The sequence below is a fragment of the Zonotrichia leucophrys genome, chromosome 2 (assembly GCF_028769735.1).
Source record: "Zonotrichia leucophrys gambelii isolate GWCS_2022_RI chromosome 2, RI_Zleu_2.0, whole genome shotgun sequence".
NCBI classification, from domain to species: Eukaryota; Metazoa; Chordata; class Aves; order Passeriformes; family Passerellidae; genus Zonotrichia; species Zonotrichia leucophrys.
The window spans coordinates 78,196,739-78,210,919 of NC_088171.1; the positions used below are offsets into that span (position 1 = coordinate 78,196,739).

A 14,181-nucleotide genomic window follows, 5' to 3' on the forward strand; every position below is an offset into this window, starting at 1 on the left:
AACGATGGGGAAAATATTTGCTAAATGAGAGCCATTGGAATAGACAGAACAAAAGACCAGCAGCTGTCCTCCTGCCACCCTGGGTACCTCTAGTATCCCTGCTTCTCAGGGGTGTGCACACTTCTGATTAAACATCTGCTATTCAAGTTTAAGGCTTAAAGTACTAACTGTAAAGTTTTAGAGACAATTTTGTGGCTAGGAAACTTACAGCCTTGCTGCTATGAGATTTGCCTCATTCCCAAAGTGAAAGGAAGAGCTAGGGGTGGACCTCGTTTCTGAACAGTATGGAACTGAATAATTTTTTAAAAAAATATTTTAATACTTTTTTATCCCCTAATGTGAACAGTTCTTTTTCTAAACTTGTCCTTGAATTGAGCTCAGTACAATTTGCTTGATTCCCAAGAGAGACTGAATGTCAAACTTTACCAAGTGTTGATCAAAAATTACTGGCCAGCTGAACCACCAGTGATGTTTAGCAAGTTATGCATTTTGCAGCAACCTGATGACATGACCAAAAACAGACTTGATAGGACTTGGAGGAAGATTTCACTCTAACCTCAGCAGGAATATCCTCTAAAGCCTTTGAATTTTTGCTTAGTAAGTGAAACAAACCTGTAACTCCATCAAATCTGTATCTCACCTGACTGAACAGTCTCCAAAAAATCATCTTGATCAAGCTAAAACGTCAAGAAGTTCAGTTAACCTCCTGATGCAATAGGAGGCTCAAAGAGAAGTCAGACCTAAATTGTGGAAGGAAGGCAAGCTAGAGACAATACATTTAAACAACCATAAGAGTAAGAGCTGTAATTAATATTTATTGTGTAGATGAACAAAAATGAGAGAAAAATAACAAAAATAGAGACAAGAATCCAAGTTGAAAGGGCTTGGTAGCCCTGTGGTGGCCAGCTAACACACAATAGTGTTGTCTCCAGGAAGCAAAAGGATTGTGTCATGTGTTCTGTGTCCCAACTCCTGTGGCCATGTTTCAAAACATCCACTCCTTTCCTCTCTTTGCCAACAAACAACAAAAAGAAGCAAAAAACCCCTTCTGCTTACCGAACTCTGTGGCCAGATCTTGACCCCACCAGGATAAATGCAGCAAGCAAAGCTCTGCCAGTCCTGGAGAAGACACTTTTTCATAGCAGTGAAGGAAACCACTGGTGCATTGCTGTTCCTTTTGCTGGGTACGTTTTTCCCATGGCTGCAATGCCATGATTTCTAAATCTGACCACTTAACAGCTGATATGCATTCATGTTGCATGAAATGTGGTGGTGAGGTTAAATATAAAGCAGGATGTAAAAATTTAATATATATAAATAATGAAATGAGAGGCAGAAAGTCAACTAAATTGCAGTCAAGATAAAAGTCAAGAGTTTAATGCAGAAAGAAAATATGTATTGTCGAATAAAAAGAGCAAATCACATGATTAGCATCTCAAAAATCTTGAAAAATCTTGAAAAACTTTAAATACTATGAACTATGTGCAATGACCCAACAATGAAAGCATAGCAGAAGATGTACTAAAAAAATATGTTGTAAGAAAATGCCTTCTTGCGGCAGTGGCAACAAATCTGAGACTTTTTTTTTGAGACACTTCCCTATTTGGTAAAATAAGGATAAATTCACAGAAATGTGATGTAGTGATCAGTACACTTACATGAAGCTGGAGTTCATGGTGATTCTGGAAAAGGCAATGGTCAGGTGAGACAGAGACCAGACAGACCTCCTAGTTCAATGCTGGGACAGAGGAAGTGCCAGCAGAAATTCAGAAGTCACTGACTGTTCTGATACTGGCAGCCACACAGACCTGTGCCTGGAAATGCTGTCACATAGGACACTAACACATCCTGCAATGTTTTGTTGTACTGTTTCTTCAAGGAGAGAAGTATCTTATCCTGTACAGGCGCAGAAGTGTACAGAACCAGCTACAGGGCAAGTGGTAGGCATTGCTTCTAGGAAGCCTTTTCATTATGAATAATTTAACATTACTTGAGGGTTTTTCCATTCCCAAAATTCACCATCAAAATAGTAGCAGAAAAGAAAAGAAAAGAAAAGAAAAGAAAAGAAAAGAAAAGAAAAGAAAAGAAAAGAAAAGAAAAGAAAAGAAAAGAAAAGAAAAGAAAAGAAAAGAAAAGAAAAGAAAAGAAAAGAAAAGAAAAGAAAAGAAAAGAAGTAAAGTTGCTGTACATTTAAAGGCATCTGAGCTTCTCTTTGCTGTGCAAGTGCAAGCAAAGTATGAGCAAAGTCAATTGCACTGACCTTCCTATTGTTGAAAGGAAAGCAAGAGATTCTTGACAGTTTCCAGGGCAAAACAAGGAAGATCTTGCAAACATGTCTCTGTGGGGGCTCTGAACAATAGCAAAGGTTCTTTCCCAGGGTTGAATTTCTCTTTTCCTTTGGCACACTTTCACAAAAGGGTTGGGTCCTTTGAGGTTATCTGCAATGTGCTTACGCTCAGAGCATTAACATGCCTGTTAGCTCTGCACCTTCAGGATACTTTTACTGTCATTAAAGAGTGATTATATTGCAGAAAAAATTTAATCTGGACTGAAGAAAAGCAAGCCTCCAGGCTCTCACCTCTTCTCACGGCTCTTCAGGAAAGCAATATGCATCACATTTCTGTTAACCATATATGTTTAGTTCATAAGCTCTTCGAACAGAGGTTCTTTCTTTCCTTGTGTATGTAGGTATAGAATAACAGCATTTTAGAGAAGTGGCCTGGGCCAGAATGCCTTTTAACCATCAGCTGTACACTAAGAAATTTAGTAACTATGCAAAAAAACCAATTTTGCAGGCCTCTCTATTAATACAAATATTTAAAACTTCATACAGCAATTTTCCTTTTTTATTTGTTGAGAGTACTGAAGAGTTTGAAGTGCACTGATCTTTGGCTGCGCTGACTCTCAATTTCCCAAACACAAGTGCATATTTCTTTGACCATATGCTATTGATTTCCAGCCATGTGAATATGTGAACATTTCCAACATTTCTTTGGAGTATTGACCTTGTTGGGACAGAAGTGCCATCAGTAAGCAGGTTGTGAGAGCAAGAGCACATGTGGTGAGACTTTGCTGTCCACAGCTGCAGAGGCTGCTGGGTTTGGATACAGCCATGAAGCACAGGGGAATTTTTAATTACCTCGAAGAATTAAAGCAGAGACTGCATTCAGCATCACATTAAGGATGCAAAAGCTTCATGGTGGTGCAAGAATTCATGGAGGTGAATGACCTGATCTAAACCAAACTGAACTATTCCTGCCTGTTCCAGTAAGCTTCTCCCAGGGGCACAGCTGCATAACAATATTGCCAGCGTGGTATGGGAAGTTTGTATTTCTGAAAAAAAATTAGGATTAGCATTATGCAAGTCTGTAGAGTGAATCATCCTTGCTGCATGGAGAGAAAGTATTTGAAATAATTTATACCATTTTAAAACTCCATTTTCCTTATTTACTAAATACAAGCCTGCTCATCCCTTTGGTATGTGTACCAGCTGTGTTTCTGTTTACCACTGCCCACTTCTTTCAGAATTTCTGCTCTACCTAAAACTTTACTAACAGCCAGGCCAAATATGCTGCTTTAACTGGTTTTGTGAATCCTGGGCTCTGCCCTGAAATCATTGTCCATATCCACCAATGACACCACTCAGCAGAAAGTGCAATTACTCAGCTGTTCTGTTGAATAATAATGAAGCAAGTAGGCAAAAGTAGTGAAAAATGTTTATGCTGGGCTAAACTCTACTCAGCTACACAAGCTCATCCACATTTGAAATACACAGGACTGGTTTTTTGTGGCAGCAGTTTATCCCCTACGCAATAGTAATGAGGAAAAGAACAAAGTGTATTGGCACTAGAAATACTTTAATAGGACTAGGATTAAATTTAATTGCCTCATTATAAAAGATCAGTTTATCGAATCCACTGTCTTAGTCCCAATTAAAACTCAGTCAGCATGCCTGTGGCTCTTCAAAATAGCAAGAGAGCTTTTTCACATGTTAAGGCAGGCAGAAGCCATTTCTATTTTGACTGGGATAAAACATTTATGAGATGTGCTGTCCATTGACCACTTCTTCCAACCTCACCTAAGAACACTTGTGGCTGTTGGAGACTGACTGTTTATAGGAAAGAAAACAGCCCCAGATATAATACTTCTTCTCTAGGTGTAAGAACCTCCTTTGCCTAGTTCTCAAGGGGTGAAAGTGAAGATTTAATCAGTCTTTACACTTTTATATTTTTTAAATTATTTAACTTTTATTACTGTTGCACCATTTATACAATTACATATAATTTCAATGCATCCATTGTACATTTTGTTTTTTCATTTGTTTTCCAATGAGTGTGTGTTGGTGTCTGTGACACAGAATGGAAGAGAAACTGGAACTGCAATGAACGCAGACTTTTTCATTTCCACTGACCAATAAACAGAACTACAGGTGCACCCAACCACGGACATGCATTAACTCGTCATGAGAAATCTAGGTAGGCTAAGTAGGATGAGAATGCTTTTTACTCCCAAAAAATATTTGGAGAGGAAGAATTGGAGGATTGGCATTGAGAAATATGTGGACAGCTAAGTGGGTTTTGTCTGAAAGTTGGCATTCATCCACTGCATAAAAAAAATATCAAAATAAGAAAGGCTGTAAATAAAAAAAAACCACAGAAAATACTGCTTTCATAAAGATCTGATTGCCTTGGCACAAACCTAGTGGGCAGAATAAAACGCATCACTCCCAAACCCCATTACAGAACAAAAAAGAAGATTTTGATACACTGGTGGAGTGCATTTACAGCAGTTCAGATACAAAAGATGTGCTGTACTTTCAGACATCCATTTATTTATTAATTTATTTTAATCCAGGACTTGTGTCAAGTTGGCAGAAAGTATATTAGATATTTCCCCACAAAAATACTATTTGGATTCTCCCCCCTCCCTCCCTCCCAACTTGATGGGACATCCTTTTCACTTTTTCTCTTTTGTTTTTTTTTTTCTCCTTCTTTTCTGGGCAATACATATTTGCTATTTCAGATCTGAAACGAGTTAGTATAGCTGAAAAAATAAAAAAAAGACACAGGTTGTTTTAAGTGGTTGTTTCAACAGGCTGTCCAATTTAATCTTGCACTGCTATGGTTTGATCCGAATTAGTGGCTGGAACTTCAGAAGGTTTCGCTTCCTCTGGAGGGGCTGCAGGGTCCGAGGCCTTAGCAGTGGAACTAGGTGCTGCTGTTGCCGCGGGCTCCTTGGAAGAGGGGGCAGCCTCGTTGCTGCTAGGTTTTGAGTCTGAAGCTGGGGCCACTTCACTTTTAGTTTCTTGGGCTGCAGGCGTTGCGGGAGCCTCAGTCTTTTTGGCTTCCCCTTCCTCTTTGCTCTTGTCATCTGCTTTACTGGGAGCTGTGGCTTCTGAAGGCTGGGAAGCTTTTGCATCGGTGCTAGGCTCAGAGGGTTTGGGCGCTTCGCTACTGGCAGCAGGAGCAGAGGCAGCAGTCGGCTCCTCTTGCTTGGGTGCCTGCTCGGTGTTCTTCTGTGGCTCCACTTTTGCATCGACAACGGCCTCTGACTTCTCGGGTTCTGTTTTCTGGGTTTCTTCCTGGGTCACTGTTTTCTCCTTCTCCCCTTCTTTTTCTTCCGTCTTATTGGCAGTGACCTGAGTATCCTTTTCTCCCTTCTCCTCCTTGTTGTTCTCCTTCACTTCTGTGGTCTCTGTGGTTTTCTGGGCATCCTCAGCCTCCTTTGGAGTCTCCTCTTCTTCAGTTGCTGCTCCTTCAGCCTTCTTGTCTTTGTCTTTAGCTTTTTCATCATTGACACTGTATCCCTTCTTCTTCTTGCTCAGTTTGCCTCCCATGTTGGAGCTCTGTAACAGAAAAGAGAAAGGGTTTGGTTACACAAAGCCCAGTGCTCACTGCTGAGAGAATCAACAGAGTGCAGAGGAAAAATTGATTCTGGTTCCTTCCTGAAAAGGAGACCACGTGAGGTTGGGTAAGATGTTGCCAGCTGAATGTACTGGTGCTGCAGAGCACCACTGCCACTGAGCTTTCATCCTGCCCAGCCCTGCAGAATTTCAGTCAGCAAACGCTCGTCTGCCACACCCCCTACAAACAGTCCTGCAAACACCTCTGACCCTGGTTACAGCTCAGCAAGGAGGAAGGGGTCAGAATAACAAGCAGCAGGACAATGGAGGACTAACATACAACCACAATCCTCTGTGGCCTGAGAAAGAGTGGAAGTAGAAAAAAGACATATTTATATTCAGGCTGGGAATGAACTAAATTTAGCTGTCAATCATGGCATCTACCCCTGGTTAACACAAAGTCCACCATCACTTTAGCAAAGGCTCTGAACCACCTTTTTATTAAAGTTGGAGAAATCAAAGGAAGCCTGGAGTCAGTGAGAAGGTTGATGCAGGCAACTGCATCTCCTCCCTACACCTCACAGCCTGTTACCCTCATGGCCAGTTTCCCTTGGATATTGGCCTTTGTAGAGAGCTGATGGTACCAGGGGCCAGGAGCATGTGCTTCCCTCACCCACAGGGATGTGGGCACCCACACCTGGCTGCCTCAGAAGCAGGAACAGCTCCCACCCAGCTCTGCAGCTTCCACGGGGTTTGCCTGCCCAAAGCCCTGCATTCCCAACTCAGCAGGATGGGAGACACAGAGCCTGAAGCACAGCAAGACCACTCCATAAAACAAAAGAAACAAATACTGACTTCTGACCAAAAGTTTACACGTGGCATGTGACATGACGCATAAAAAAATGGGAGAAGAGAGGGGCATATCTGTAGCCTCTGCTCCCCGTTTTCAAGCATGACAAGCAATAACTGCTCAGTTATTTAGAAGAAGTTGACCATGTGTATAACCATATCAGTATTTATATAGCCTTTATGTGGGAGTCTTAACTAAGAATACACAAAATCTTTCACTGTACTTCAAAGCAAACTTTGTCTATGAAAACAGAAGGAGACAGATATATTGATGCTGAAAACAAAAAACCTCTATGAATAGAGAAAAAAATTACACTTTTAGTATTAAAGGAAATATTTAATTCATGATTAATGAAAGGTTAAGAAAAATACTTCTGTGTTTTTTACTATTTGAAAATAGGAGAGGGTGACTTTTTTCAAAGAACTGTCAAACAAATGTTTAATGCAAGAACTTCTTCAAGGGAGATGAATCATTCTAATTTTCTATTTTGCACAGGTAGATATAATTATAGGCTGGGGTTTTTTTCACACACTTGCTAAAACTGTGAATACAAATCAGTAAAAATCCATATGATTGCTCATAGCAGGTTGAATATAAAGTAATATTACATACAACTAAGAAGTAGCTGCCTCTCAGTAGATTATCTGCTACCACAGATGCAAGCCCCAGGCAGAGCCCAACAGCCAAATATCCACACATCTTGGACAAAACTGAGATATTATGGTCAGCAGAGACCTTTCTGACTTCAGCTTTCAAAAAGAGTAACAATTTGCAAATACTGTTGAAAGGTTATCACACAGCCCTGTGAAATGGTAATGTGATGTTACTGAAACACTGCTTTATTGTCTGAAATTTTACGGCAACAGCAATAAAAGGATTAACTTCCACAGAGTCACAGCTGAGCAATCTAATCTCTAGCTTCATGACAGAGTTATCAGGTTTTTAGGTATTTAGGGCAGGCTGTGGACATTAGTTCATTATCTGACAAACATATAGCCTTCTAGATTACTCCATAAATATTGCCCTGATTATTGTTTATGTACAGTTACAGCCAAATACTTTGGGAGAGCTTTTGCAAGTCAGTTGGATTGGAGATTTATATTGAAACCATATATGTATCCCAATTTGTAATCCCTAATTAAGCCTTTATTTGTTTTCCAGCAAAGCCCTGGTACAGTGAGCCTAATTTCATTTGTTGCGTCTTCTGTATTTTTCAAGATTTTGCTATTTCATTGATAGTAGTAACACACCACAATTTATATTTCTTTCCACAACAATCTTTTGACCTTGGATATAGTTGGATACAGAATGTCTATGCCAAAGAACCTTTAAAAAGTAGAGAGGCATGCATACAAGAAATGTGCTCCCAAACAAAGAAACGAAACATGCACTGTCATTGCTTGGAGGTACACTGTGAAATCTCTGTGTCTCAGTTGGCATCAGAGCCAGCTATCCCAAGGTACTGGAGCAGGAGATGGCGAAGAGGCTCAGAGACTACCATTACGGTGTATTAGCAAATATTTACACTTACTAATTAACTGTCATCTTCCAGCAGAGTTTCAACTACTTTAACGAAATATATTCACTCTTTGGGATGCTGAATCTCATATGTCCCTGTTAAAAGGCTGCCTAGATCATTGTGATAACAGCTGTGCCAGGCTATGATGCAAAAGCAGAGCAATCACTGGGGTCATCACCCAGGTAGCAATGCTGCAAAGTCCCTTTTTCCCCAGATCTGATTTAAAAACATTCCTCCTGCTGATAACGCATGTGGGCTTCCCTGCAACCTTTTTTTAGAAACAGCCCCACACGCTCCACTTCTTCACACAGATTCTGGTCTTGTCCTTGCCCCAGCCTGAAGCACAGCTCTGAACCACCCAATGCAGACTCTAAAGGTGTGGCAGACACAAAGCAAGCCTTAAGAAGTATTTTTAAAATTACAACCATCTGTACCTGCAAGAAGACCAGCTTGTGAACCACAACACCTATGCATCTCCATTATTGTGCTGGATATTGCTGCGGGGATAATCCCGCCTGGTACTAAATGAAAGTGAATGTCAGTGAAATGTCTCCCAAGTGAAGCAAAGTGCAAAAAGTCATTGAGATGCGAATTCATGCAGTGTTAAATCCACTCTGTGTTATCACCTATATGCTAACACTTAAAAAGAGTAGGGACATCTTTCCCACCCCCACCAAGGGACTAAATTATGGAAAAAAATGAAGGGGATGCACCCTCTGTCCCAGTGAGACTGGGGTCCTGCTTTCACTGCTCAGTCTCTTTCTTTACCCCTGCCCCTCCCTAACCCCATAATCACGGCATTCACCATGTGAATGAGGGACCCAGGACCAAAGTTTGCCTACGACTATTGACCACTATTTAGAGGCTGAACCCCAGTAGGTCTTCAGTTATTTTCACTTCCACTGACAGGTACAGGTTTGAGCTATCTTGAGCAGCTGCCAGCTGAACATAATGCTCTCTGTAGCAAGCATGTCCTAAATGAAGATCCTTGAAAATTTTGATTCTTGAAAGTGACCAGCATTGCTATAAAACGGCACAGCATTTGATGGCTGTGCCCTCTTATACTGCTGGAAAGAAAAGACTCTAGAGAGAGAGAGCCCAGAAGCCGATTTTATATAACAAGTTGCAATTTAGCAGTAATCTTCAGGGAACTTTGGTGAACAACTCTGCAGAGCAGTACTTCAGAATAGTGAGGGAAAATATAACACTTGGAAGCTATAATAGACTTTTTCTCCTTCTCAGGCTGGTCAATATACTTTGTATTGCTCTTCTTATGGAAAGAGAAACCAATCCAGAGATCACTGTGTCTGACTGTAGAAGAGCTACTTCTTGCAACAGGAACAAGGATTTCTTCAGTTTCTAGAAGCTGTTATACATTTGGTACACCCTGAAGTTTCCATTCTCCTGCAGGAAGCAGGAACAGAACCAGAGAACTTGCATTGTTACCTTTCTTATTGTACAATAGAAATAATCTCTGGGGTGGATAATTTCGATTAAAACATTTTGGGTGTACAGGTCACCTGGAGAATGTTAAGCACTTTGAAATTTCCATATTTGTGATAATCAGGACTTAGAGATTCAATGTTCATAAGACCATAATGCAAGAGGAGGAAGAACTCATAGAACATTTCAAATTCTCCATCTGAAGACTCATAGACATGAGTCCCTGGAACATAGGCAGCAGACATTTGTACAGTTTGTAGAAAGAATTATTATTTGGAAGTTTTATACTTCAAATTGTTCTTCTATATTGAAAAAGTCCCTAGAGTTAGACTCTTACTATCTCTTTTGTCAGTAAAGGTTTGTCTGCCCAATTAGTTTCATGTGTTTATAAACTCCTAAACATTTCTTTCAGCAGAGGCTTTCACACAACATTAAAGACTCTGACTATTACAAGACCGGGTTTGCTATCACCCTCCCTCACAGCACTGAGATCAGGGCAACCGGAAAGACCAAACTCACAGATTGCACCTGATGTTACCTCAGTCTGATTGCCAAAGCTGAACTTCCAAAGCTCCTGTTTGACTGCGTGCAAAGCATCATCAGTTCAGCCCATTGCCAGAAAAACCAGTTCAGGAAGACAATGGGTGCCTTCTGAAATTCCACTGCCTCCAGCGCAGGGCAGGCACGCACGGTGGCTCAGGCCAAAGTAGCCCTTGCACAAGCCTGTTCCCAGGCATGAGTTATCTCACACTGCCTGCAGACAAAAATGCACATCCCTAGCAAGGCAGAGTTTCAACACTCCAAACCAAATGAAATACCCATCCCAGAAACTGCCCCATCCCCCACGTGCTGAAAAGAAATGGAAAGATCTTGAAGAAACCATTGCATCTCTGTACACCAGTGATTCACCCTACACCTTCATTTTAAAAAAAGGGCAAAAAATTTTAATTAAGGGATACATATGGGAACTGAAAGAAACTAGGGGTATGCAAATGCTGGTTTTGAAAGATTTTCTGAAATTTTTATGAAAGAAAAACACCCAAAACTTACTGCTTCTCAAAATACACAATAGAATTTCATGCTCCCCACTACACTTACACACACTCAAGAGACATTCCTATCCTTCCCAGGTCAATCAGTTTTTCAGGTTAATGTTAGAAAATGTCTGTTAGCATAATCTTAGACAAAATTAGACTTGCTAGCTTTGTTTTTTAGCAACAAAGCCACGTTTTTATGTTCTTTCTCCATTATCTTCCCTCATCTTTCTTTAAGTCTGTTTTTGCTTGGAATTAACAGAACAGAAATGCTAGGTGTCGTTCAAGTTCAAACCTCTTCAAACTTCAGAATCAGCGACCTTTTCTCTTTTCTTTTCTTTTCTTTTCTTTTCTTTTCTTTTCTTTTCTTTTCTTTTCTTTTCTTTTCTTTTCTTTTCTTTTCTTTTCTTTTCTTTTCTTTTCTTTTCTTTTTTTTCTTTTTCCTTTCCCCTTTCCTTTCCTTTCCTTTCCTTTCCTTTCCTTTCCTTTCCTTTCCTTTCCTTTCCTTTCCTTTCCTTTCCTTTCCTTTCCTTTCCTTTCCTTTCCTTTCCTTTCCTTTCCTTTCCTTTCCTTTCCTTCCTTTCCTTTTCCTTTCCTTTCCTTTCCTTTCCTTTCCTTCTTCCTTTCCTTTCCCTTTCCTCTCCTCTTCTCCTCTCCTTTCCTTCCTCTCCTCTCCTTCTCCTCTCCTCTCCTTCCTTCCTCTCCTCTCCTCTCCTCTCCTCTCCTCTCCTCTCCTCTCCTCTCCTCTCCTCTCCTCTCCTCTCCTCTCCTCTCCTCTCCTCTCCTCTCCTTCCTCTCCCCTCCTCTCCTCCCCCTCTCCTCTCTTCCTCCCTCTTCCTCTCCTCTTCTCTCTCCTTTTTCTTTTTCCTTTTTCTTTTTTCTTTTTTCTTTTTCTTTTTCTTTTTCTTTTTCTTTTTCTTTTTCTTTTTCTTTTTCTTTTTCTTTTTCTTTTTCTTTTTCTTTTTCTTTTTCTTTTTCCCTTCCTTACCCTACCCTGTCCTACCCTCTTGTTCTATGTCACTTATGCTTCAGAGCGTTAATGAGAACCAGCTCTCCCACAGTCAGGCAGGCTGGTGTGAGCGAGGCAGAAGGAAACACACCCTTGGCCATCTCCCCCTTCTGAGGAGACGCTGGGCTGGCACAAAGCTGTGCCAGGAAAGGCAGAGCACATTGTGGAAATCTGCACCTGTGGGGCTGTGAGCATCACCTGCACACCTGCACGGACCCCAGAGCCGCAAGGTGCTTGGATATACACAAAAAAGTATGATTTGGTTGTTCCTTAGCACCACACAATTTTGTGTGGTTTGTGCTGTGAGACACAATAACAAACTGGGAACATCTCAGCTTGTCACTGGTGCTGTTCCTTCACAGACCACAGGTAATTTTTAATCCCTCCCTCAACACGTGCACAGTCCTGTAACTACTGCATCTCCTTTCCTTCTTCCAAAGCCTTGGGAATCTCAAGACTTAGAAAAGGGGTATAGAGCAAAAGACCAGTGAATGCTTAAAACACAGAAATTATGCTCACCTGATATCCTAACTGTAATCTTAAAAGAAGACAATTCCAATTTTGGGACCTATGTGTTTTCTTTTAAAATTCAGACAATAAAGGAATCCTAGGAAGTAATACTGCCAAGTTTAAGTGCTTAATTCTCAGCCAGATTTCAGTTTTAATTTCCTCTGGTGAGCACCAGAATATGTTTAATGCAAATTTCTTTAAAAAAAAGGAACTTCAACTTTTGCATTACTTTAAATTTCTCAAGAACATATACACAACAAAAAAATGGGAAGCATGATTTTTAATATGAGCCATTTGTTATTAATATACCTAAATTATTATTGTTTGCATTAGGCTTCAATTATCAGAATTATAATCATTAGAGCAAACTGCAGGCTGATATAAAATTATCTCTGTCTATTTAAGAACTTGTACATGAAAAACTGCTTCATTTGAGAAGCATAACTGCTACTGATACAGCAAGTTATAAGAAAAGTTAGCAATCACATGACAAATTTTTTGAGAGCAAATTTAAATTTGCACCTGACATAATGCTAAGATTTATGTGATTGTGGTCAGAGGTGTGTATTAATTAATCAATTAGGAAAAAAATTTTCCAAGAACAGATGAATGATGATAGTCAGCAGTTTCATAAGAGGTAAAGGTATTGACAGAATTATCAATTCATAGAGCATCAGCCTGAAACCACAAGCACTTCTCACACGTAATCCATCCTTGCACTCTGTGTGTAAAAAAGGTGGCTAGCTAGGCAGAATTCCTGAATAAAAGTAAAATTTGTCCGTTATTTGATCAAAGAGTGATGAAGATTTTATGGGTTACTTTGAAAGCCACTTTTAGAGACTCTGGACTTGCATCCCCCTGACCCGGAGGGCGCTACAGATGGAGAACCTGGGAGCACAGCAGTGACTGAGGAACCCCTGCTCAGCCCGACTGTGCTCAGACAGCAGCACTCCCTTTGCTGTAGGAGGCTCTGTGGGAACAAGTGTGTGACATCACTGCCTTATGCAGGCTGTGTGTCACTCCATGAGAGCCACTTGAGTGAAGTACTGACCTGTGTGTGCAGTCACTCTGTGGGAGCAGGTTCCCAAATATAATACACCTCATTTCCACAGTGCACAAGTGGCCTCTCCAGCTACAGAGCCATCTTGCAGAGCACACAAGCTGAAAACGCAGGCCCTTCTTGCTTCCTGAGACAATGAGCAGCATGGAAGAAATGCTCTGCTGTGCAAAAATTCCCTCCCCGCCCCAGGCAAGGCTGGGCTTTGCAGGCAGAGATAAAGTCTTTTGTTAGACCACCTAACAGGGAGAGAGATAACAGCACCCCTGTTCTCCTTAGCCAATTGTCTACAACTGACACATTTTTGTGTTAGTTTTCTTTGTTATTTTCCCATTGCTGCTTTCAAAGCAGAATTGCAGTGTTTTGCCACGTGTGGGCTTTTTTCACTGATCCAACACGGTCCTACTTTGCCCAGCAGTGCAGATACAACTTCCAGCACATTCGGTTTCATCCCTGGCAGCAAATCCAAGGCTGTTTTGCATTGTGTATAACAAAACCAAGTCATATTAAAAACTGAGCAAAAAAGAAGCAGCATAAAACATATTATTTTTGCAGTGCAGTAGATGTATTGCTGAGCTTCACATTCAGTTCATCTGATGCTCTGATTGCCTAAATTAAAAATGCTGCCGTCAATGTCTATTTATTTGCCTCATCTGCTCCATTCTGCCTACCAGTCTTCTTACAGATTCAAGACCCATTCAAAGCATTTCTCCTATATTCAGATTAACTGCATATGTTCTTTTTGTTGAATAATAAAAGCAGCTTGCAGACATGCTCATGCAGGCACACACATGCAGCCAAAAGTCAGCCTGCCCCAGAGTGAGATCTTAATCACACTATTGTTAGGCACATGGTTGGAAGAGGAAACTCTGCTGTAAACACCTGCTTTGCAAAGATTGAAATTAACCTTACAAGAA

General features: G+C 40.7%; 1 protein-coding gene across 2 annotated transcripts in view; it reads right to left on the bottom strand.

Moving 5' to 3' along the window:
• Positions 1-4,220: 4,220 nt before the first annotated feature.
• The window catches only part of BASP1 (brain abundant membrane attached signal protein 1), a 51,771-nt gene continuing 41,810 nt past the window's right edge, over positions 4,221-14,181 (bottom strand). For both annotated transcript variants that reach the window (XM_064705476.1, XM_064705477.1), the window contains exon 2: positions 4,221-5,845. In XM_064705476.1, coding sequence (XP_064561546.1) covers positions 5,105-5,836 — 732 coding nt within the window. In that variant the 5' untranslated portion in view covers positions 5,837-5,845 and the 3' untranslated portion in view covers positions 4,221-5,104. The remainder of the gene's footprint in view (positions 5,846-14,181) is intronic.